At 40.1% G+C, this 27,083-nt stretch overlaps 1 protein-coding gene across 1 annotated transcript in view; it reads right to left on the bottom strand.

The window, feature by feature from the left end:
- Positions 1 to 3,515: 3,515 nt before the first annotated feature.
- The window catches only part of LOC308164169 (protein adenylyltransferase SelO-1, mitochondrial-like), a gene marked incomplete at both ends in the record, with an annotated part of 72,861 nt that continues 49,293 nt past the window's right edge, over positions 3,516 to 27,083 (bottom strand). Inside the window, 2 exons of the mRNA XM_080538314.1 lie at positions 3,516 to 3,638; positions 20,920 to 21,201. Of these exons, the coding sequence (XP_080394440.1) occupies positions 3,516 to 3,638; positions 20,920 to 21,201 (405 nt within the window). The remainder of the gene's footprint in view (positions 3,639 to 20,919; positions 21,202 to 27,083) is intronic.

Raw genomic sequence — 27,083 nt, 5'->3', positions numbered from 1 at the left:
ACAAGATACTTTATGCATATATAAACGGGTTATTTTGATAAACTGGACACATTTTGTGAATATATATGGTTACTTTCTCACCTGAAAACATATAAAAACTTCATAAAATGACATATTAACACTTGTAGAGCCAAATTACAGATTTTTGCCACAATGTCGGCCAAAATTGAGGATTTAAAATCTGCGCAGGGGCGTGGACAACATGCTGCATACATTACTGATAATGCATACATTACTGATAAAGCGAAAGACAATGTTGTTTTCACCTAGCTATTCACATAGAATGTTTTGTCTTTGTCATTGTCAGATGTGTATGCAAATATAGGGGCGTATCTTAGACGCACTCTACGCATTTTCATTGGTTGATACTGCGCGTGACGTGGTAAAGCACTCAGCCAAGATCCAAAAATATTTTTTTACTAGTGCACACAAACAATATACGTGCTGCACATATCTTAACTGTACATATACACTGCCAGTTTACATTAGTGATAAACCTCAGGAAATATGTTCAAGTCAAGACTAAAAACCCATCTTTTTAATATTTTAATAAGAATGACTAAATAATTAAATTAAGATTATATAATGATTAAAGCACTTTGAGCTGCAACGTTTGCAGGAAAAGCGCTAAACAAATAAAGTTGTTATTATTATTATTATTATTATTATTATATATTCGCCCTTGTCCTGTACCCATCACACTGTACATATATCTTTACTGTACATTTCATATTGATATTCATGCAAATATATTGCCTTTTTACATTCATATTCAATGCGCGTAGTGCGAGGCTTGACGTGAACAAGTTGAGCACCATACGCATTGACTTCACAGTAATGAACATCTTCATAAGGGTAACGTTCCCGATAAGTCCAATGATACACCATGCAATGTCCATACAATGATACACCATGCAATGTCCTTACAATGAAGGTGATGATCCATACATGAACAAGCCCACTGTAGACAACTGACTATCATCCCCAAACACACCCCATGTATACGGACTACGAAAACCTTGGCGCACAGCCACTTTATTACTGAACTCTCTATTATCACTAGTTGCACCACAATTTTTTTTTTTTTTTGCACTCCCAATTTTATTTGGCGATGACGAGACCTGAATTTCAATTGAATGAATGAATTAATGGTCTTTATTGTCATTGATATAGTACAGGTACCAAACAACGAAATTTGGGAGGGGGGGCTCCCATGGTGCTAGGATTTTTTTTTATAAAAACAAGAAGGGAAAAGAGCTGGTTTACATAAATAAAGGCTATGTACACTATCCACTATACTATACTATACAAATAAAACACTGTGCTGTACTCCATGCTATGCTATACCTATTCTAACATTTCCTATCTCTGAACCTTGATTTCAATCTAGTAGCTGCCATCAATTTGTCAAGATTGTCCAGGGCCTAGAACCTAGGTCTTTGCTGTGTTCAGGGCCTGAATGGCCCTGGGGTAGAAGCTGAGCTTCAGTCTGTTTGTCCTTGCGAACATGGTCCTGAACCACCTGTTTGAGGCCAGCCGAGCAAAGTGTTCGTACCCAGGGTGGGATGGGTCTCTGGAGATCTTGGAGGCCTTATCCTGTATCCTGTCTTACCTGTAATATTGTCACCTTTATCTTGTATAATAATAATAATAATAATCATATTAATAATATTAATAAGAATAAGAATAACTTTTTATTTGTATAGCGCTTTACCTTTTACGTTGCAGCTCATTATGCCTATAATTGTATTAGTTTATATACAATTGTTTATTAGTAGGACCCAGTCAAAAGACCCAGTCAAAGACCCAGGAAATCATCGTGGACTTCAGGAGGAAAAAATCGGAGGTCCAGCCCCTGCTCATCGATGGAGAGAGCGTGGAGAGAGTCTCAACCATCCGAAAATGCACAAGGTGTCCTGCTTGAAGGGAGAAGTGTTTTTTCAATGAATTCTAACTTTATTGGGGGCATATGGCACTCTATATTGGGGTAAAAAGTGAATTGGAACTGCTGCTCTCATTCGATGTAGGCCTCCATAAATGAATAATAAATGAATAATTCTGAAATAACACTGGCTACAATTGTGTGTGCATGGGTATGCTTGTCTACACAACACATGAAGCACAGAATGTGACAGTGTGTGTACCTCAAATGTACTTTTTGAAGTTGCTGCATACTTTCTGTACAGAGCAAGAACATTTAAAAATGTTTACAATGTTGCACTTCAAAGAGTAAAGAGTGCAGAGCAGACGGTACTTGGCGTGGGAAAGGCAGAGCAGACGTGTTGACCCGAACACCACACCAACAAGGGTTAATTAAGAGGTGATAACCACTAATAAGCTGCCAAACCAAAGTCTACCACATCAAAACATAATCTAGGGATGTATAGGAATAAAAAAAATCACGTCTAGAATTTGCCCACCCAGATGGTAATGAAAAATGGTTTGGCCCAAGGACTATAAATCAGGTTTCCCAACGGACCTTCTAAATTGCTGAACAAGGAAGGTGTGAGCTGGAGCTAATAAGACAAACTATTTGTAGACCAGAGGTAAAACATGGCCGGGCACTTAAACATCGTAGAGACAATTCACCGTCTTCTGATGAACGTGGCGGATGAATTGCATTGTAAGTATGATTACTTGATATAGTAGTTTTACTTGATAAAGTAATTTATTAGTGCTAGCTAAAAGCCCATAGCCATCGCTGTGTGCACACGATGCTGCACCTGCACGATGCTGAAGGTGATTCTTCAGTGAGCTGCATGAAGTTTCAATGAAAGGTAGCCTACCTACAGGGTTGCAAATGTGACACCGTTAGGTGAAAATAGCTCTGTTTTAAATCCAAGATAGCTCAGTTGTTTGATTTATGTATCAGTTGCATCTTTGTCACATTTTTCACCCATGATGGGTTTACACCCCTGTACCTAGGCCTCCAAAAGGAGCGATAGGCGTAAGTAAGTAAGTAACCTAGGCTATTGATAGCTAGTGTTAGCTAACGTAAATTAACCATGCACTGGGCAGTGTTTGAATAGGACCAACATATGCGTGGCGTTAAAGACAGATCGCCTCTGTCAGGGGAAGTGTCTGATCGGTCAAAACTGGTTGTGTAGAAAATGAATGTGGTAAATAATTAAGGCCTCGTAGTAACGTAAACGACAGTGACTGTAGTGTGTAGCCAATCTATTGTACTGTATTGAGAGTCGACTCGTTTAACAAGGAGCCTGTCATCGCGGGATATTTCTTGCGAACGCTCTCTATTCCCCCCCCCCCCCCCCCCCCCAAAAAAAAAACATTGCTTTTTCTTTGGGCCCAGAGAAGAAGTAGATATTTATCAAGTTCGCATATGTCATTCGGTCGCGTGGTTGTTACCCCTGGTTTCCACGGACACGCCCACTTAAGACTTTTGGCAGTGTTATTTCAAATGTCTAGTGGTTGCCTATTCACCTTTATTTTTAGGACCATGCTTAGCCTCTCTTTACTTAGCTTGTGTATGAGGGAACTATACATTGTAGCTAACGTTAAATTATTACCAACAGCAACTTTTTCTGGGAGTGGCACCGGAACTCCAGCACCAGGAACTCCAGCAGTGCTAGGAACTCCAGCGCCAGGAACTCCAGTGCCAGGAACTCCAGTGCCAGGAACTCCAGCAGTAAACTCCGCAGAAACCAGGATCACGCCACAGGTAATGCAAATGAAAACATTAAAGCTACATGTGACAGCATTTTTATTGCTAAATATTCACTTGTTTTTGTTACGAGAGTATGGATTGGCCTTAGCAAGATCCCCAAAATATTTTTCGTGACATGAGACCCTGTGAATTTCAGATTTTAGACATAGGTGTCTAGGCTAGATAGTGGGAAATATTGCCAGAAGTGACTTTTTAAGCATCAACGACATCAACACTCCCCCCTCGGAATCCACAAAGCAGTGTCACAGCAAGAGAGGAGGGAATTGTAGGAGATATGGTTCTTAAAACACATGATCATTTTTATCATGACCAGTGGGGTCACCAAAGTGCGAACTTATCACATGTAGCTTTGCATTAAATGTGTCTCGATTATTTTTTTAAAGATTGTGTATTGAAACGGCTTTTGTAATTGAAAAAGCATAAAGGGGGAGCACATTTTAACCGGTGCATTTTATATTAGATGATTCTGGATAAAATTGAATGGCCGGAGTCAGATTTGGAAGATGGCGATGAGGAGTACCAGGAGAGGATGCTGGGATACCTGAAGACCTTCATCGAAACAAGTATGGCTATTTTTCATTATTCGATACTGATGCCCTTACATGGATGTGTATACAGAACAAGCACCAAGCACATTAGACCACAGCACTCTCTAGGGCACTTGCAATTAATTACTTTATTCTGCCAAAATCTGCCACCTATTGCTCTAGGATAGGTCTCCTAGGGCGGAGACATTCGTTGTTGGCCCTTGTTGAAATGGATTGTTTCTGAATTGATATCCTATCCACTACCTAGGTTCGTCTGAAGGTCTGAAAAGACTTCTGGCTTTTTGGACTGGGTGGGATGTCGCTCCAGAATACCTGCAAGTGGAAGTGGTTAACTGTGTTCTACCACAGTCATCCACTTGCTTCATGAAGCTGAAATTGTCCAAACATCCACGGACATATGAGAACTTCCAGTGCGACCTGATGGCCAGCATTTCGACCGCTTCCTATGGCTTTGGCCAGTATTAAAGGTAAATAACATTGAATAAAAGAAATAATAAAGTATACTTTCATGACATGCAGGCACACACATATACACACACACAGACGTACATCTGGAGATACCACTATCATTACATCCATCTATCATTTATACAGAGCGATTAAGACCCCAGTCATGTAGCTCTATACCATAGATCTGACATGATCACCTTTTCCTTCCCTCACAGGTGCCTGATCTCCCTCTGTGTTTTTTGTTGTTCCTGGAGATGGTGTCAGGTGTGTGCTTGTAGCATTTCCAGCCTTATGTGAACTACGGTAGCTTGTCTCCGGTTGATGTTCACGTGAATACATTTTCTTTGTATTTCAGTTTCACAAAATAAATAAATAAATAAATTCAATAAAGAAACCTGAATTTGAATTTGAACTTGTTAATGTATTCATTGTTGTTTATTATTATAAATTGCTACAGCTCACCCGTTTTTTTTGGTTTTGGTCCACCCTCTGGTCTGCATCTGGTCACATCTAATGTCTTCCCTGGCAATGCATCTAGTCTATTTCATTTCATTGTATATATTCTGCTAATATTTTCTAGACATGTCAATATGATTACTGCAAATAGTGAAAATACCACCGCTCATCCCTTATCAGACTTTGCTGAGGTGCTGGAACTGAAGAGTATCAATAGAGTGGAAAATAACAGTCACTCAAACACTGTGCAAAAAACTGTTTATTGTGAGCTTTCTGTCATATATGATAGGAATATGATTACTGCAAAAATACACCAAATCATTTTGTTTTGAACGTGTTCTTCACCGTTTTGAACACAGTATGTTAACAATGAAAACATGTGTTGCAAATACATAGTGTTTTGCAGGTGGGGGAGTTTGAATGAGAGAAGTTTTGTCGCTTTTACCACGTCACGCGCGGTATCAACCAATGAAAATGCGTGGGGCATCAACCAATGAAAATGCGTGGGGCGAGGACAACATGCAAGACACGCCCCCTATATTTGCATACATTACTGATAATCGGGGAAAGAATGAAAGCTTGAATGTGGAAAAGAAAGAATGAATGTGGAAAAGAATGTGGAAAAGAATGTGGAAAAGAAAGAATGAATGTGGAAAACAATGTGGAAAAGAAAGAATGAATGTGGAAAACAATGTGGAAAAGAAAGAATGAATGTGGAAAACAATGTGGAAAAGAAAGAATGAATGTGGAAAAGAAAGAATGAATGTGGAAAAGAAAGAATAAATGTGGAAAAGAATAAATACATATAGAAATGTATTGCGATATAGTGTGTGTATTTGTATGTGTATTTGTTCATACATTCATTTATGTGTGTATATATTTATTGTTAATTTTGTCAGACCCGGTCCTCCATACTAGGGGTGACCTGATAATGTTGCATGTAAGACCCGGATGTTGTATGTGGGCGTGCGCGGGAGGAACCGCAGTTTAATAAAAGTCATACTGAAACAGTTTTGGGTCGCTCCACCGCCCAAAAAATCTCACTCCAAACTTTTGGTGAAGCTTGGCAGCCCTGCAGATTCACCCAAGATGGCCGCCAGCCTAACAACACAACCAGACTCACCTAAGATGGCCGCCAGCCTTACAACACAACCAGACTCATCTAAGATGGCCGCCAGCCTACACCACAACCAGACTCACATAAGATGGCCGCCAGCCTTACATCACAACCAGACTCACCTAAGATGGCCACCAGCCTTACATCACAACCAGACTCACCTAAGATGGCCGCCAGCCTTACATCACAACCAGACTCACCTAAGATGGCCGCCAGCCTAAAACACAACCAGACTCACCTAAGATGGCCGCCAGCCTAACAACACAACCAGACTCACCTAAGATGGCCGCCAGCCTTACAAACACTCTCCAAGTATATCCAGCTGCGGACATCACGCCTATCACCCGGACGCTTGATGGACCATATTTGGTTGGAGTGGTTGGAGCGCGTCATCATACCGCGCCTGCATATTTGCATAGACTACGTCTCGCCTTACGACGGTATGTTTTTATGCAAGAAATGTTTATACTAAGGATAGTTGATTGTTGAAGTGACTGGATGAAAAGGTAATGTTGTGGCTTATATGCCTTGTTGTGATTTTAATAGATAGCTGGAACTCAGCCATATGTTTTACGTACCATTTTCTAGCATTGACTAATTTTAGATGCACTTGAATTCTACAGGGAAAGGAGGTTTTCATTGCTGACCTTCATGTAACCGCAACGTGGGTCCAGCCCCACAACTGTGATCCCATGAGCCATTTCCCAGTAAGTCAAATGATTGAGCCGGTATTTGAATAAGATAAACAGCTATGTAGACAACATTGTATCCAGCATTACAATTGGCATGCCCTTCATGGGACATCAGCACATTATCTGTGTTGGTCCTAAATACCTTCTTTTTTTTTTTACTTGATTTCATCAAGGTAAATTAAATGGTTTCCTAACACTAAGCCAAAAAAAAACACTACATGTATGAGAAAGGACTTCATCAAATTATCATGTAATTCATAATCATGCACACCCCAGTTAAGTGTTGGATAAAAATGATAAATGCAGTACATGGTTTTGAACAGGAACATGCTGATAGGATGCCCTTATCCTTCCACTGTGGGTTCCAGGCCACTTTGTCCTGTGTGTAAGTGTACTATATCCATATATATATATATATATATATATATATATATACAGAGCATAACTTTATGGTGAATGAATGGTGAATGGTCTTTATTGTCATTGCTATAGTACAGGTACCAAACAACGACATTTGGGAGGGGTGACTCCCCTGGTGCTAGGAAAGGGAAAAAAAAGGAAAAAGACAAGAAGGGAAAGGAGCTGGTTTACATAAATAAAGGCTATGTACACTATCCACTATACTATACTGTACAGATAAAACACTGTGCTGTACTCTATGCTATGCTATACCTATTCTAACATTTCCTATTTCTCTGCAACCTTATGTACCCTAGGGTTGTCATATTGCACATAGTGTTATTGCACATTCATTTAAAGTGTCGCAGTTTGCAGGCTTGAAATGTACACATTTGTGCCTCAGCACTACACCTGATTTTTCAATCCAGCAGCTGCCATCAATCCGTCCAGACTGTCCAGGGCCCAGAACCTAGGTCGTTGCTGTGTTCAGGGCCTGGATGGCCCTGGGGTAGAAGCTGAGCTTCAGTCTGTTTGTCCTTGCGAACATGGTCCTGTACCGCCTGTTCGAGGGCAGCCGAGCAAAGTGTTCGTACCCAGGGTGGGATGGGTCTCTGGAGATCTTGGAGGCCTTCCTGAGGCAGCGTGTGTTGTACAGCTCTTCCAGAGAGGGGAGGGGGGCGCCGGTGATCTTCTGGGCCGTTCTCACGACTCTCTGTAGCGCATTCCTCTCTGCGGCTGTGCAGCTGGAGAACCAGTTGCAGATGCAGTAGGTGAGGATGCTCTCCACTGCGCAGCGGTAGAAGGCCACCAGTATCTCCTGTCTGGTGTGGTCCTTCCTGAGGACTCTCAGGAAGAAGAGCCGCTGTTGTGCCTTCTTGATGATGGCTGCTGTGTTGTTCTTCCAGGACAGGTCATCCTGTATGTGCACCCCCAGGAATCGGAGGGTTGAGACTCTCTCCACGCTCCCTCCGTCGATGAGCAGGGGCTGGACCTCAGATTTTTTCCTCCTGAAGTCCACGATGATTTCCTGGGTCTTTGACTGGTTCAGCAGCAGGTTGTTAACCTTGCACAGCTTGCTCAGCTGCTCTACCTCATCCCTGTACGCCGCCTCGTCCCCCCCCGAGATGCAGCCCACCACGGTGGTGTCGTCTGCTAACTTTACGATGGAGTTGCTGGGGTGGACGGGGGTGAAGTCGTAGGTGTAGAGGTTGTAGAGGATGGGGCTTAGCACGCAGCCCTGGGGGGACCCAGTGCTGAGTCTGAGGGCTGTGGAGGTGTGGGAGCCCACCCGCACCCTCTGGGGGCGGTCGGACAGGAAGTCCTTGATCCATGCACATATAGAGTGTGATAGTCCCAGGTCTAGTAGTTTGGTCACTAGCCTGTCTGGAAGGATGGTGTTGAAGGCAGAGCTGAAGTCCACAAAGAGCAGTCTCGCGTAGCTGTTTCCCCTCTCCAGGTGGGATAGAGTGGAGTGGAGAGTCGTCGCGATGGCGTCCTCTGTGGACCTGTGGGCTCTGTAGGCGAACTGGTATGGATCCAGGTTGGGCGGGAGGCGTGTGACTATGTGGGCCCGGACTAGTTTCTCGAAGCACTTCATGATGATTGGTGTGAGTGCCACCGGGCGGTAGTCGTTTAGGCAGCTCACCGTGCTTTTCTTCTTATATGCAACATATGACATCGACAGTAGTAGATTATAAAGACATACAATGTAGTTGAGCATTTCTCAGCTTTAACCTTCATATGCCATTTGTTTGTGAGTTTGTGTCTATTGTATTACCCCCAGTGTCCTTTTTGCTTATTGCACTAGGAAAGCCGTGAGGTGTCATAGGGCACCAGTGAGTACAAAAACAAATCTACCTTTGCACTCGATCAAATGTCAGGACCCTCCTTTCATGACTTTTCCTAGATATGTGCGTTCTACCACCCAGCATCTTTACATTTTCAAAATCTAGTTAGTATAAAGCGTTTTTGCAGTATTTCTGTGTGTGTCTGTGTATTTGCCTTGGAATTCGGCTGCCATCTTTTTCTCCAAGGCTGCAATTCTCTTTTATATCAGCAGAGGTAGCAAGGGGACACACATTGTGCTCAAACTTCAGGCTTCAGTGCTGAATTAGATACAGTGGATAAGACTGATACGTATGTAACATAATGTGTTTATATATAGGCTATATATAGCAATAGGGAAACATAAGATATGTACATGTACAGACAGTTATGAAAATGATAAACTGTACAGTTGTCTCCCAATCCCTTCAGATTTGTTGGAGCTGAGTTTTTTTTTTCACAGCGGGTTTACCCAAGTTCCATGCAATAGTGATAAGATATTATGATATGTGTAGCCTATGTACAGTTATGAATGATACACTGCACAGTATGTACCTATCAAGTTGTGTGGTGCATGCATAGCTCCCGCAGCAAAGTAATTGCAGTAGCCTACGTTTGATTATGCATGTACTCATCAATGAATATTATATAACAAACGGATATTTATAATATTGTATATAATGTATTTTTTGTATATCACTGTAGACCACGGTGCTAGACCACTGGACCACCTCAGGCCACCAGTAATAACCATACTATATCCAGAGTAGGGTATAATGTTTATATATACAATATATATATACACATGTCCAACATGGTATAATGTTTATCTGGTCTGATAAAGGTATGATAAAGGTCTGATAAAGATCTGATAAAGGTCTGATAAAGATCTGATAAAGGTCTGATAAAGATCTGATAAAGGTCTGATAAAGGTCTGATAAAGATCTGATAAAGGTCTGATAAAGATCTGATAACGGTCTGATAAAGGTCTGATAAAGATCTGATAAAGGTCTGATAAAGGTCTGATAAAGATCTGATAAAGGTCTGATAAAGATCTGATAAAGGTCTGATAAAGATCTGATAAGGGTCTGATAAAGGTCTGATAAAGGTCTGATAAAGATCTGATAAAGGTCTGATAAAGGTCTGATAAATGTCTGATAAAGATCTGATAAGGGTCTGATAAAGATCTGATAAAGGTCTGATAAAGATCTGATAAAGGTCTGATAAAGATCTGATAAGGGTCTGATAAAGGTCTGATAAAGATCTGATAAGGGTCTGATAAAGATCTGATAAAGGAGATATGTGAAGTCCTTACATTTTCTAAATCACATCAGGATAAGCTAGTATGAAGCTATTTTGCCGTTTTTCTGTGTAGGAAGAAAGCAAACTTCTGGTATCTGGTTTTCCTCAATAAGCATTTACGGCCTGTGTGTGTGTGTGACACGGAGTGGGTAAAATGCTTTTTTTTCACACACGCAAACATCTCGTCTCAAATGATTTTCTTTTAGACTATCCTAGCTGCTCCGTAAGCCCTGCAAGCCCTGCTCATTGTGTTTAAATTCTTTCAATCGCTTTTTTCACTGTAAAGTCAGTGAGGACTGAGGAGCTTCCATAGGTAAGCTAGTTCATATTTCTTCGTTCACGTTTGATTTTAATACGATTTATTATTATAATATAATTAGTCAGCTAACTACCTAGCTTGCTAGCTATCCCAAGGTGATTAGCAGCATTCATGTTTCCTCTCACAGCCCTGTGAGCAGCCCCATGACCTCATAGCTGTGTGTTGATCACATACGCAAACACAATCACATGTGTGCTGTTTGTCTTCGCAGACAAATCCTGTCTTGGAGGGGATGCGGGCGTCTCTGGTACGTCAGTGACACAGACACACAGAGAATCTTGTCACTTAACAGTAACGCTTAAGTAGGTATGCAGTATGTAGTAGGTATGTAGTATGTAGTAGGTATGCAGTATGTAGTAGGTATGTAGTATGTAGTAGGTATGTAGTATGTAGGTATGTAGTATGTAGTAGGTATGTAGTATGCCGTATGTAGTAGGCATGTAGTAGGTATGTAGTATGTAGTAGGTATGCAGTATGTAGTAGGTATGTAGTATGTAGTAGGTATGTAGTAGGTATGTAGTATGTAGTAGGTATGTAGTATGTAGTAGGTATGCAGTATGTAGTAGGTATGTAGTAGGTATGTAGTATGTAGTAGGTATGTAGTATGTAGTAGGTATGTAGTATGTAGTAGGTATGCAGTATGTAGTAGGTATGCAGTATGTAGTAGGTATGTAGTATGTAGTAGGTATGCAGTATGTAGTAGGTATGTAGTATGTAGTAGGTATGTAATATGTAGTAGGTATGTAGTATGTATGTAGTAATGTAGTATGTAGTAGGTATGCAGTATGTAGTATGTAGTAGGTATGTAGTATGTAGTAGGTATGTAGTATGTAGTATGTAGTAGGTATGTAGTATGTAGTAGGTATGCAGTATGTAGTAGGTATGCAGTATGTAGTAGGTATGTAGTATGTAGTAGGTATGTAGTATGTAGTAGGTATGCAGTATGTAGTAGGTATGTAGTATGTAGTAGGTATGTAGTATGTAGTAGGTATGCAGTATGTAGTAGGTATGCAGTATGTAGTATGTATGTAGTATGTAGTAGGTATGTAGTATGTAGTAGGTATGTAGTATGTAGTAGGTATGCAGTATGTAGTAGGTATGTAATGTAGTAGGTATGCAGTATGTAGTATGTAGTAGGTATGTAGTATGTAGTAGGTATGCAGTATGTAGTATGTAGTAGGTATGTAGTATGTAGTATATATGTAGTATGTAGTAGGTATGTAGTATGTAGTAGGTATGCAGTATGTAGTATGTATGCAGTATGTAGTATGTAGTAGGTATGTAGTAGGTATGCAGTATGTAGTATGTAGTAGGTATATAGTATGTAGTAGGTATGCAGTATGTAGTAGGTATGCAGTATGTAGTAGGTATGTAGTAGGTAACCAGGGACCCAGTTATCAATATAATGTACCATACAGAGTAGGGAGCTCTAGTGCTTGATTGGAAGTGCCGTTTGTAAAAAGACATCTTCTCACACGTACAGGCACACAACAAGTACAACATGTTGCATTTTTATGCCATTATAGGCGAGTCAATATATGGTTTAACCCCAAAAAAATTGATACAAAAGGTTTTTCAATGGATTCTGGTAGTATTGAGCCATTTTAAGATTGGTCTGCCGCCATTTTGGACGCCATCTTGAAAATTAAGCCTTTCTGGACGGTGTATTTTCCTAGATTTTTAGTATGTTAGTGAACATGCCCAGAGGTACCAGAATCAGTTGAGAAATCCTTTGCACCATATTCTCAATTTGAGATATAGCCATTTTAATATCTCCACCGCCATCTGGGACGCCATCTTGGAAATGGCGGCTTTCGGGGGGTCGATTTTGGTCGACTTTTAGTATGTTATTTAGCACGCCCAATACTATCGGAATCCATCGAAAAACCTTTTGTATCAAATTTTTTGGGGTTAAGTGCTTTTTTTTCATAGATTGATTCACCTATTAGGCAACTTGCTTCCTAGCATAGCAGGTCCCTGCTAATATATATCAGTCGCGTGCAGGGCCTCTAGGGAATGGCCTAGGAGGGTGAAAGTTGACATGGTACAATGTCCCATGAAGTGGAAGGAGTGTGTAAAGTTTGGTGAGTGTGACTCTTTCGCAGCCCCTTCCCTGGGCCCAAACGTACCCTTTTCTCCACAGACACACACAGTGGCCATATAAAGTCATGGAGGTATTTCAAAGTCCAAATGGACCTGCTATGCTAGGAAGCAAGTTGCCTAATGGCATGAAAATGCAACATGTTGTACTCGTTGTGTGCCTGTACGTGTGAGAAGATGTCTCATTCCAAACGGCACTTCACATCAAGCACTAGAACCTCCCTACAGTTGTCCGCCGTGTGGCGTGAATACGTTAGTTTACACCTGCGTTCGTCCTGCTCAGGACTTGTTTAATTATTGTCATTTCGCAGAGTCATTTCATTAAAGCAAATGAACAAATGGAATATTGTTCTTATTTATAATTAAACAACGTGATGCAGTCAAGCAGACAAATCCAGCAAAGAGGAAGACGCATGTATTCGCGGACGACTCACACGGACATTGGCAAATAACGCCACCCCGGAATCTGTAAGCAAATGGAATATTGTTCTTATTTAGAATCTATGTCATGGTATTTGATGTACTGTACATGACCACAGATTGCGTAGTTGTAGGCATCTAGTGATTTATATGCTCTCAATTTCTCACGGGCCTACACGCTAGGCAATGCAAACGTTTCATACTTTTCACAGGCAGGTAATGGCCAGGTAATGGATTGGAACAATATCTCGTTAACTCCGACCACTCCCCCAGATTTGTTTGTTTAAAGAATAAATATGGGAGTTTAATATTACATCCGAATCCTGACGTCTGCCGTGTGAGACCAGGTTGCATTTAGACTATATAGTGACTATATCTAGCTATATATATCTAGTCTAGCTATTGCTGGCTAACGTTACACGTATGTTATTTTAGCTCTCACCTTGTAACAATTAGCTGTAGGCAATAATAATAATAATAAATTATATTTATATAACGCTTTATTCATGCAAGTGCAATCGGGCTTACGTTACTCATTCTCGCAGTTCCAAATGAATGAACATTGAAGCGCTTGTATCTCAAAATGTGGCGTAACTAATTAATGTGGCGTGCAGCCCGACAGGCGCACATAACAGCCGTACCCCTGCGCTTTCAGAGCTCGTTTTCTCGTCGGAATTCGACGTTTGGAGACGAACGACAGACGTCGAATCCTGACGGCTGCCGTGTGAGACCAGGTTGCATAATTATACATCATTTTGAATTGAAAATCCTCTGAAAAAAGACACTGCTTTCTGCTAACACTGCTTTCTGCTGTTGCTACAAAATATGCCCAGCAAATCTTAGTTGTTTTAACAAGCTCTCTGTATGGTACATAAATGATTAGATACATTTTTCTGTGATTTAGAAAAAAACACTTCGAAAAAAGTATATTTTAAGTATCAATTTCAGTTCAACAAATGCATTCTGGAAGACAAAGAGCCTACAGAACTCCAAAAGAAGAACAATGGTGGCTTCTTCTTGAGTACTTTAAGGAAAGACCACGTGGCCTAATGGATAAGGCGTCTGACTTCGAATCAGAAGATTGAGGGTTCGAGTCCCTTCGTGGTTGATAAAAAACATTCTTTAGAGACAATGTTATGTGTTGGGATCGAATGAGACCTCTCTCGCTGGAGGTCTTTAAGATGACTGGTGACGATCATTCACTAACTTTACACAAACGTACTTGTTGGAAGTCACTTTGGATAAAGGTGTCTTCTAAATGTCAAAATTGTAAATGTAACACTCCTGCACCGCAGCTTCCCTGTTGTAATAACCATTTGGTATAATTATACATCATTTTGAATTGAAAATCCTCTGGAAAAAAGACACTGCTTTCTGCTAACACTGCTTTCTGCTGATGCTACAAAATATGCCCAGCAAATCTTAGTTGTTTTAACAAGCTCTCTGTATGGTACATAAATGATTAGATACATTTTTCTGTGATTTAGAAAAAAACACTTCGAAAAAAGTATATTTTAAGTATCAATTTCAGTTCAACAAATGCATTCTGGAAGACAAAGAGCCTACAGAACTCCAAAAGAAGAACAATGGTGGCTTCTTCTTAAGTACTTTAAGGAAAGACCACGTGGCCTAATGGATAAGGCATCTGACTTTGAATCAGAAGATTGAGGGTTCGAGTCCCTTCGTGGTTGAGAAAAAACATTCTTTAGAGACAATGCTATGTGTTGGGATCGAATGAGACCTCTCTCGCTGGAGGTCTTTAAGATGACTGGTGACGATCATTCACTAACTTAACACAAACGTACTTGTTGGAAGTCACTAAATGTCAAAATTGTAAATGTAACACTCCTGCACCACAGCTTCCCTGTTGTAATAACCATTTGTTATAATTATACATCATTTTGAATTGAAAATCCTCTGAAAAAGGCCACTGCTTTCTGCTAACACTACTTTCTGCTGTTGCTACAAAATATGCCCAGCAAATCTTAGTTGTTTTAACAAGCTCTCTGTATGGTACATAAATGATTAGATACATTTTTCTGTGATTTAGAAAAAAACACTTCGAAAAAAGTATATTTTAAGTATCAATTTCAGTTCAACAAATGCATTCTGGAAGACAAAGAGCCTACAGAACTCCAAAAGAAGAACAATGGTGGCTTCTTCTTAAGTACTTCAAGGAAAGACCATGTGGCCTAATGGATAAGGCGTCTGACTTCGAATCAGAAGATTGAGGGTTCGAGTCCCTTCGTGGTTGATAAAAAACATTCTTTAGAGACAATGCTATGTGTTGGGATCGAATGAGACCTCTCTCGCTGGAGGTCTTTAAGATGACTGGTGACGATCATTCACTAACTTAACACAAACGTACTTGTTGGAAGTCACTAAATGTCAAAATTGTAAATCTAACACTCCTGCACCACAGCTTCACTGTTGTAATAACCATTTGTTATAATTATCCATCATTTTGAATTGAAAATCCTCTGAAAAAGGCCACTGCTTTCTGCTAACACTACTTTCTGCTGTTGCTACAAAATATGCCCAGCAAATCTTAGTTGTTTTAACAAGCTCTCTGTATGGTACATAAATGATTAGATACATTTTTCTGTGATTTAGAAAAAAACACTTCGAAAAAAGTATATTTTAAGTATCAATTTCAGTTCAACAAATGCATTCTGGAAGACAAAGAGCCTACAGAACTCCAAAAGAAGAACAATGGTGGCTACTTCTAGAGTACTTTAAGGAAAGACCACGTGGCCTAATGGATAAGGCGTCTGACTTCGAATCAGAAGATTGAGGGTTCGAGTCCCTTCGTGGTTGATAAATAACATTCTTTAGAGACGATGCTATGTGTTGGAATCTAATGAGACCTCTCTCGCTGGAGGTCTTTAAGATGACTGGTGACGATCATTCACTAACTTAACACAAACGTACTTGTTGGAAGTCACTAAATGTCAAAATTGTAAATGTAACACTCCTGCACCACAGCTTCCCTGTTGTAATAAACATTTGTTATAATTATCCATCATTTTGAATTGAAAATCCTCTGAAAAAGGCCACTGCTTTCTGCTAACACTACTTTCTGCTGTTGCTACAAAATATGCCCAGCAAATCTTAGTTGTTTTAACAAGCTCTCTGTATGGTACATAAATGATTAGATACATTTTTCTGTGATTTAGAAAAAAACACTTCGAAAAAAGTATATTTTAAGTATCAATTTCAGTTCAACAAATGCATTCTGGAAGACAAAGAGCCTACAGAACTCCAAAAGAAGAACAATGGTGGCTACTTCTTGAGTACTTTAAGGAAAGACCACGTGGCCTAATGGATAAGGCGTCTGACTTAGAATCAGAAGATTGAGGGTTCGAGTCCCTTCGTGGTTGATAAATAACATTCTTTAGAGACGATGCTATGTGTTGGAATCTAATGAGACCTCTCTCGCTGGAGGTCTTTAAGATGACTGGTGACGATCATTCACTAACTTAACACAAACGTACTTGTTGGAAGTCACTAAATGTCAAAATTGTAAATGTAACACTCCTGCACCACAGCTTCCATGTTGTAATAACCATTTGTTATAATTATACATCATTTTGAATTGAAAATCCTCTGAAAAAAGACACTGCTTTCTGCTAACACTGCTTTCTGCTGTTGCTACAAAATATGCCCAGCAAATCTTAGTTGTTTTAACAAGCTCTCTGTATGGTACATAAATGATTAGATACATTTTTCTGTGATTTAGAAAAAAACACTTCGAAAAAAGTATATTTTAAGTATCAATTTCAGTTCAACAAATGCATTCTGGAAGACAAAGAGCCTACAGAACTCCAAAAGAAGAACAATGGTGGCTTCTTCTTGAGTACTTTAAGGAAAGACCACGTGGCCTAATGGATAAGGTGTCTGACTTCGAATCAGAAGATTGAGGGTTCGAGTCCCTTCGTGGTTGATAAAAAACATTCTTTAGAGACAATGCTATGTGTTGGGATCTAATGAGACCTCTCTTGCTGGAGGTCTTTAAGATGACTGGTGACGATCATTCACTAACTTAACACAAAAGTACTTGTTGGAAGTCACCAAATGTCAAAATTGTAAATGTAACACTCCTGCACCACAGCTTCCCTGTTGTAATAACCATTTGTTATAATTATACATCATTTTGAATTGAAAATCCTCTGAAAAAAGACACTGCTTTCTGCTAACACTGCCTTCTGCTGTTGCTACAAAATATGCCCAGCAAATCTTAGTTGTTTTAACAAGCTCTCTGTATGGTACATAAATGATTAGATACATTTTTCTGTGATTTAGAAAAAAACACTTCGAAAAAAGTATATTTTAAGTATCAATTTCAGTTCAACAAATGCATTCTGGAAGACAAAGAGCCTACAGAACTCCAAAAGAAGAACAATGGTGGCTTCTTCTTAAGTACTTCAAGGAAAGACCATGTGGCCTAATGGATAAGGCGTCTGACTTCGAATCAGAAGATTGAGGGTTCGAGTCCCTTCGTGGTTGATAAAAAACATTCTTTAGAGACAATGCTATGTGTTGGGATCGAATGAGACCTCTCTCGCTGGAGGTCTTTAAGATGACTGGTGACGATCATTCACTAACTTAACACAAACGTACTTGTTGGAAGTCACTAAATGTCAAAATTGTAAATCTAACACTCCTGCACCACAGCTTCCCTGTTGTAATAACCATTTGTTATAATTATCCATCATTTTGAATTGAAAATCCTCTGAAAAAGGCCACTGCTTTCTGCTAACACTACTTTCTGCTGTTGCTACAAAATATGCCCAGCAAATCTTAGTTGTTTTAACAAGCTCTCTGTATGGTACATAAATGATTAGATACATTTTTCTGTGATTTAGAAAAAAACACTTCGAAAAAAGTATATTTTAAGTATCAATTTCAGTTCAACAAATGCATTCTGGAAGACAAAGAGCCTACAGAACTCCAAAAGAAGAACAATGGTGGCTTCTTCTTAAGTACTTTAAGGAAAGACCACGTGGCCTAATGGATAAGGCGTCTGACTTCGAATCAGAAGATTGAGGGTTCGAGTCCCTTCGTGGTTGATAAATAACATTCTTTAGAGACGATGCTATGTGTTGGAATCTAATGAGACCTCTCGCGCTGGAGGTCTTTAAGATGACTGGTGACGATCATTCACTAACTTAACACAAACGTACTTGTTGGAAGTCACTAAATGTCAAAATTGTAAATGTAACACTCCTGCACCACAGCTTCCCTGTTGTAATAACCATTTGTTATAATTATCCATCATTTTGAATTGAAAATCCTCTGAAAAAGGCCACTGCTTTCTGCTAACACTACTTTCTGCTGTTGCTACAAAATATGCCCAGCAAATCTTAGTTGTTTTAACAAGCTCTCTGTATGGTACATAAATGATTAGATACATTTTTCTGTGATTTAGAAAAAAACACTTCGAAAAAAGTATATTTTAAGTATCAATTTCAGTTCAACAAATGCATTCTGGAAGACAAAGAGCCTACAGAACTCCAAAAGAAGAACAATGGTGGCTACTTCTTGAGTACTTTAACCCTCCGGTTGTGTTCATGTTTGCCCCCCCATCCTTGGTGTTCCCGGTCTAATTAGACCGGTCTGATTAACTGCTTCATATCTTAAAAACTACATGGTCAAATTTGCTAAATTTGGTACCTGGTGAAAGCTGAGACCTGTGAGATGTTTAAAAAATGAATTACTGTAATGTGACTAAATACACAGTAGAAATTGAATATTTCATTTCCGTTTTGGAGAATTTCAAATAAGAAGGCCAGTTACACCCTGAAACTCTATATATCTCTGCCAAACAACACATTGGATCAGTTCTTCAACATCTCAACATATACTGTGCAAAATTTGATGAGACATAAACAATGTAGACTATTGGTTAACCTGAATAACTGCAATATAGAAAGAATAGACACTGAAAATGTATTCCAAAATGAACATTTATTGTAAAACAAATTCACAGAACATCAGAATGAATAGTCGTGTGTGTGTGTGTGTGTGTGTTTGCTTGCAGAAGCAAGAAAGCCAGGACATATACTATACCATTGCCCAATCATAGCTGTTACTGTAGTGTTGCATGTGCATATAATTCTATTTTGATGATTGGGTTGAGAGAGGAGGTACACCACAAGAACGGTGGTCAGGGTCAAGGTCTCTCTGCCTGTGTGTGTGTGTTCACCCACAGGAGTGGCATTTTGCAATCAGGTCAGAGTGTGCCTTGCAAACGTAGGCATCACATTTGTAGCATGTAAGGCTTGTTTTATTGTCTCTAGGGGCACAGAGCTTGCATCTTTGCCTTTTCTGCCCCTGTCCTTGCTGGGGGGCAGCGGCTGGGGCAGCGGCTGGGGCTTGCTGACTCCTAACCAGACTGGCAGAGGCTGGTGTGCGGGGAAGGTGCTGGCGCCTTTGAGTTAGAGGAGTAACTAATGCTTTCCCGAGCTCTGCCAGGAAGAGTCTCCTCTTGAAACTCTTCCCCCGATTCCACACTGGGTCGATCGCCATCCATACCACATATGCGTTACACGCAGACACATCCAGGATGTTGTGGAACACTGCCACTGGCCAACGGGTGTACATGCCAGTAAGGTGTACATGCCAGTAGAGAGAGCGTGGAGAGAGTCTCAACCCTCCGATTCCTGGGACACAACATGCGGGATGACCTGGCCTGGAAGGACAACACTAAAGGCACCATCAAGAGGGCACAACAGCGGCTATACACCCTGAGATGCCTCAGGAAACAACACAACAAGCAGGAGATACTGGTGGCCTTCTACCACGGCGCAGTGGAGAGCATCCTCACCTTCGGCATCTCCAACTGGTTCCACAGCTGCACAACAGCGGAGAGAAACGAGCTACAGAGAGTCGTGAGAACAGCACAGAAGATCACCGGCGCCCCCCTCCCCTCTCTGGAGGAGCTGTACAAAACACGCTGTCTCAGGAGGGCCTCCAAGATCTCCAAGGACCCGACCCACCCTGGGCACGAACACTTTGTCAAGCTGCCCTCGAACAGGAGGTACAGGACCCCGGCCGCTAAGACAAACAGACTGAAGAACAGCTTCTACCACAGGGCCGTCAAGGCCCTGAACACAGAAAAGGCCTAAGTTCTGGGCCCAGGACAGTCCGGACGGATTGTATGGCAGCTAGTGCTGAGGCACAAACATGTACATTTTCAAGCCTGCAAACTGTGACACTTTAAAATAATGTGAAAAAATACTTTTTGTGCAATATGACAACCCTAGTTGACTATCTGTGCAGTATAGTACAGTGGATTGTGTACATAGCCTTTATTGATGTAAACCAGCTCCTTACCTTCTTGTGATCTTATGCATCTATGCTTTTTCTGAAATGTGTTTTCTTTTTCCTTTCCTAACACCAGGGGAGCCACCCCTCCTAAATTTCGTTGTTTGGTACCTGTACTGTAGCAATGACAAATAAAGTCCATTCCATTCCAGTAAGCTGCAATGAAAGAAAAAAATAAATAAGAGGTTGGAAATAATATTGAATCTGTCGTACACAAAAATGCGTTGTTTCACACGAATAAAAGTAAAATAAAATGCATGATAGATGAAAATATACATTACCTTATCAAGGCAGTCCACACCTCCTTTGTTGCTGTTGTAGTCCAGGATGATCTGGGGCTTCCTGTCCTCTGTGGTGCTGACAGCAGCGTCTTTGTGTACCGTGCTCATCAGGATTACATTTTTATTCTTCTTGGGAACATAGGACACAAGACAGTGTGTGGCAGTGAAAGCAAATTTTGATGAGAGTATCTCTCTCCCTCTGGTTGACACCAGCGCAGGGGGAAGTTCAGGCTTGTTCTTCCTCACTGTCCCCACCATGGTGAGCTTGCGTTTCAACAGCTCCTGACCAAGCGCATATGAGGTGAAAAAGTTATCACGTGATGACCCTTGAGACCGGCTGTCATGTCCAGCACAACACGCATGCTCTGGTTTTTTTCTGGCCTTCCATCAACAGGTCTTCCCGTGTAGACCTGCATATTCCAGGCATAGCTGCTCCTGGCATCACATGCTGCCCAGATCTTGATTCCATACTTGCCTGGTTTGCTTGGGATGTACTGCTTGAAGGGACAGCGACCTCTGAAACGGACCAGGCGCTCGTCAACTGTCACCTCAGGGCCTGGATTGTACATCAGTGGTAGGCGCTCCACCCAAATGTCCCAAACGTTCCTGATGGCAGCCAGTTTGTCATTTCGCCAGCGGGCAGGTCTTGTATCTCTGTTATCGGATAACTCTCGACAGGACATGAAACTGCTGTAATGACATAGTGGACCGGAATATAGGCCTCCCGCACTCCGCATCCCACAGACTCTTTGTAGCCTCATTGTTTGACCGATATACTCCTGCTAGAATCAACAGACCTATGTAGGCTTGAAGGTCTACCTGGTCCAGTGCTCTCCATGTGTCCCCAAACACACGCCTCCCCTCCAGGTTTGTCATGTCCAGTACAATTTCCTCAATGGACTCTGGTAAAAACAGTTGGAAGCTGGACTTGATGTCATCCACACGAGATGTAGCATACCGCGTTGGTCCTGGTGTCATCCTTATGATGTTTTCCACTCTCGCTCTGCTTGCTCTAAACAATGTTTAGTCTGGAAGGTCTGGTTCGGATGGGCAAATAAGCACGGGAAAGAGAAGGGTTCCCATAACAAACACCTAATTGTTTAGTTTGAAATGTGTCAAACTTTATATATGAGGTATTTGAACAGGTCTGATACATCCTGGAATGTTGTAGCTTGTTACAACTTGTGTTATCCATTAATTTCCTATGGCGGTCATTTTTGACCGGGAACACCACCAATGTTACAAAGTTGACTAAAACCTCAAAATTCAATGCCAGTGGTTAGTCAGCAATTGTATATGTTCAAATGCCTAGTGTGGAGGATATCATAAGGCCTTGAGGCAATCAAATGTAAAACACAATATTTATGATTGATGAAAGTTGCTCTCGGTCAGATTTGACCGGGAACACAACCGGAGGGTTAAGGAAAGACCACGTGGCCTAATGGATAAGGCGTCTGACTTCGAATCAGAAGATTGAGGGTTCGAGTCCCTTCGTGGTTGATAAATAACATTCTTTAGAGACGATGCTATGTGTTGGAATCTAATGAGACCTCTCTCGCTGGAGGTCTTTAAGATGACTGGTGACGATCATTCACTAACTTAACACAAACGTACTTGTTGGAAGTCACTAAATGTCAAAATTGTAAATGTAACACTCCTGCACCACAGCTTCCCTGTTGTAATAACCATTTGTTATAATTATACATCATTTTGAATTGAAAATCCTCTGAAAAAAGACACTGCTTTCTGCTAACACTGCTTTCTGCTGTTGCTACAAAATATGCCCAGCAAATCTTAGTTGTTTTAACAAGCTCTCTGTATGGTACATAAATGATTAGATACATTTTTCTGTGATTTAGAAAAAAACACTTCGAAAAAAGTATATTTTAAGTATCAATTTCAGTTCAACAAATGCATTCTGGAAGACAAAGAGCCTACAGAACTCCAAAAGAAGAACAATGGTGGCTTCTTCTTGAGTACTTTAAGGAAAGACCACGTGGCCTAATGGATAAGGTGTCTGACTTCGAATCAGAAGATTGAGGGTTCGAGTCCCTTCGTGGTTGATAAAAAACATTCTTTAGAGACAATGCTATGTGTTGGGATCTAATGAGACCTCTCTTGCTGGAGGTCTTTAAGATGACTGGTGACGATCATTCACTAACTTAACACAAAAGTACTTGTTGGAAGTCACCAAATGTCAAAATTGTAAATGTAACACTCCTGCACCACAGCTTCCCTGTTGTAATAACCATTTGTTATAATTATACATCATTTTGAATTGAAAATCCTCTGAAAAAAGACACTGCTTTCTGCTAACACTGCCTTCTGCTGTTGCTACAAAATATGCCCAGCAAATCTTAGTTGTTTTAACAAGCTCTCTGTATGGTACATAAATGATTAGATACATTTTTCTGTGATTTAGAAAAAAACACTTCGAAAAAAGTATATTTTAAGTATCAATTTCAGTTCAACAAATGCATTCTGGAAGACAAAGAGCCTACAGAACTCCAAAAGAAGAACAATGGTGGCTTCTCCTTGAGTACTTTAAGGAAAGACCACGTGGCCTAATGGATAAGCGTCTGACTTCGAATCAGAAGATTGAGGGTTCGAGTCCCTTTGTGGTTGATAAAAAACATTCTTTAGAGACAATGCTATGTGTTGGGATCTAATGAGACCTCTCTTGCTGGAGGTCTTTAAGATGACTGGTGATGATCATTCACTAACTTAACACAAACGTACTTGGTGGAAGTCACTAAAAGTCAAAATTGTAAATGTAACACTCCTGCACCACAGCTTCCCTGTTGTAATAACCATTTGTTATAATTATACACCATTTTGAATTGAAAATCCTCTGAAAAAAGACACTGCTTTCTGCTAACACTGCTTTCTGCTGTTGCTACAAAATATGCCCAGCAAATCTTAGTTGTTTTAACAAGCTCTCTGTATGGTACATAAATGATTAGACACATTTTTCTGTGATTTAGAAATAAACACTTCGAAAAAAGTATATTTTAAGTATCAATTTCAGTTCAACAAATGCATTCTGGAAGACAAAGAGCCTACAGAACTCCAAAAGAAGAACAATGGTGGCTTCTTCTTGAGTACTATAAGGAAAGACCACGTGGCCTAATGGATAAGGCGTCTGACTTCGAATCAGAAGATTGAGGGTTCGAGTCCCTTCGTGGTTGATAAAAAAAATTCTTTAGAGACGATGCTATGTGTTGGAATCTAATGAGACCTCTCTCGCTGGAGGTCTTTAAGATGACTGGTGACGATCATTCACTAACTTAACACAAACGTACTTGTTGGAAGTCACTAAATGTCAAAATTGTAAATGTAACACTCCTGCACCACAGCGTCCCTGTTGTAATAACCATTGTTATAATTATACATCATTTTGAATTGAAAATCCTCTGAAAAAATACACTGCTTTCTGCTAACACTACTTTCTGCTGTTGCTACAAAATATGCCCAGCAAATCTTAGTTGTTTTAACAAGCTCTCTGTATGGTACATAAATGATTAGATACATTTTTCTGTGATTTAGAAAAAAACACTTCGAAAAAAGTATATTTTAAGTATCAATTTCAGTTCAACAAATGCATTCTGGAAGACAGAGCCTACAGAACTCCAAAAGAAGAACAATGGTGGCTACTTCTTGAGTACTTTCAGGAAAGACCACGTGGCCTAATGGATAAGGCGTCTGACTTCGAATCAGAAGATTGAGGGTTCGAGTCGCTTCGTGGTTGATAAAAAACATTCTTTAGAGACAATGCTATGTGTTGGGATCGAATGAGACCTCTCTCGCTGGAGGTCTTTAAGATGACTGGTGATGATCATTCACTAACTTAACACAAACGTACTTGTTGGAAGTCACTTTGGATAAAGGTGTCTTCTAAATGTCAAAATTGTAAATGTAACACTCCTGCACCACAGCTTCCCTGTTGTAATAACCATTTGTTATAATTATACATCATTTTGAATTGAAAATCCTCTGAAAAAAGACACTGCTTTCTGCTAACACTGCCTTCTGCTGTTGCTACAAAATATGCCCAGCAAATCTTAGTTGTTTTAACAAGCTCTCTGTATGGTACATAAATGATTAGACACATTTTTCTGTGATTTAGAAAAAAACACTTCGAAAAAAGTATATTTTAAGTATCAATTTCAGTTCAACAAATGCATTCTGGAAGACAAAGAGCCTACAGAACTCCAAAAGAAGACCAATGGTGGCTTCTTCTTGAGTACTTTAAGGAATGACCACGTGGCCTAATGGATAAGGCTTCTGACTTCGAATCAGAAGATTGATGGTTCGAGTCCCTTCGTGGTTGATAAAAAACATTCTTTAGAGACAATGCTATGTGTTGGGATCTAATGAGACCTCTCTCGCTGGAGGTCTTTAAGATGGCTGGTGATGATCATTCACTAACTTAACACAAACGTACTTGGTGGAAGTCACTAAATGTCAAAATTGTAAATGTAACACTCCTGCACCACAGCTTCCCTGTTGTAATAACCATTTGTTATAATTATACACCATTTTGAATTGAAAATCCTCTGAAAAAAGACACTGCTTTCTGCTAACACTGCTTTCTGCTGTTGCTACAAAATATGCCCAGCAAATCTTAGTTGTTTTAACAAGCTCTCTGTATGGTACATAAATGATTAGATACATTTTTCTGTGATTTAGAAAAAAACACTTTGAAAAAAGTATATTTTAAGTATCAATTTCAGTTCAACAAATGCATTCTGGAAGACAAAGAGCCTACAGAACTCCAAAAGAAGAACAATGGTGGCTTCTTCTTAAGTACTTCAAGGAAAGACCACGTGGCCTAATGGATAAGGCGTCTGACTTCGAATCAGAAGATTGAGGGTTCGAGTCCCTTCGTGGTTGATAAATAACATTCTTTAGAGACGATGCTATGTGTTGGAATCTAATGAGACCTCTCTCGCTGGAGGTCTTTAAGATGACTGGTGACGATCATTCACTAACTTAACACAAACGTACTTGTTGGAAGTCACTAAATGTCAAAATTGTAAATGTAACACTCCTGCACCACAGCTTCCCTGTTGTAATAACCATTTGTTATAATTATACATCATTTTGAATTGAAAATCCTCTGAAAAAAGACACTGCTTTCTGCTAACACTGCCTTCTGCTGTTGCTACAAAATATGCCCAGCAAATCTTAGTTGTTTTAACAAGCTCTCTGTATGGTACATAAATGATTAGATACATTTTTCTGTGATTTAGAAAAAAACACTTCGAAAAAAGTATATTTTAAGTATCAATTTCAGTTCAACAAATGCATTCTGGAAGACAAAGAGCCTACAGAACTCCAAAAGAAGAACAATGGTGGCTACTTCTAGAGTACTTTAAGGAAAGACCACGTGGCCTAATGGATAAGGCGTCTGACTTCGAATCAGAAGATTGAGGGTTCGAGTCCCTTCGTGGTTGATAAAAAGCATTCTTTAGAGACAATGCTATGTGTTGGGATCGAATGAGACCTCTCTCGCTGGAGGTCTTTAAGATGACTGGTGACGATCATTCACTAACTTAACACAAACGTACTTGTTGGAAGTCACTAAATGTCAAAATTGTAAATCTAACACTCCTGCACCACAGCTTCCCTGTTGTAATAACCATTTGTTATAATTATCCATCATTTTGAATTGAAAATCCTCTGAAAAAGGCCACTGCTTTCTGCTAACACTACTTTCTGCTGTTGCTACAAAATATGCCCAGCAAATCTTAGTTGTTTTAACAAGCTCTCTGTATGGTACATAAATGATTAGATACATTTTTCTGTGATTTAGAAAAAAACACTTCGAAAAAAGTATATTTTAAGTATCAATTTCAGTTCAACAAATGCATTCTGGAAGACAAAGAGCCTACAGAACTCCAAAAGAAGAACAATGGTGGCTTCTTCTTAAGTACTTTAAGGAAAGACCACGTGGCCTAATGGATAAGGCGTCTGACTTCGAATCAGAAGATTGAGGGTTCGAGTCCCTTCGTGGTTGATAAATAACATTCTTTAGAGACGATGCTATGTGTTGGAATCTAATGAGACCTCTCTCGCTGGAGGTCTTTAAGATGACTGGTGACGATCATTCACTAACTTAACACAAACGTACTTGTTGGAAGTCACTAAATGTCAAAATTGTA

This window comes from Nansenia antarctica (assembly GCF_963989245.1).
Source record: "Nansenia antarctica genome assembly, chromosome: 8".
NCBI lineage: Eukaryota > Metazoa > Chordata > Actinopteri > Argentiniformes > Microstomatidae > Nansenia > Nansenia antarctica.
The sequence above is the reverse complement of the archived record's forward strand: the minus strand, read 5'-3'. Positions and strand labels throughout refer to the sequence as shown.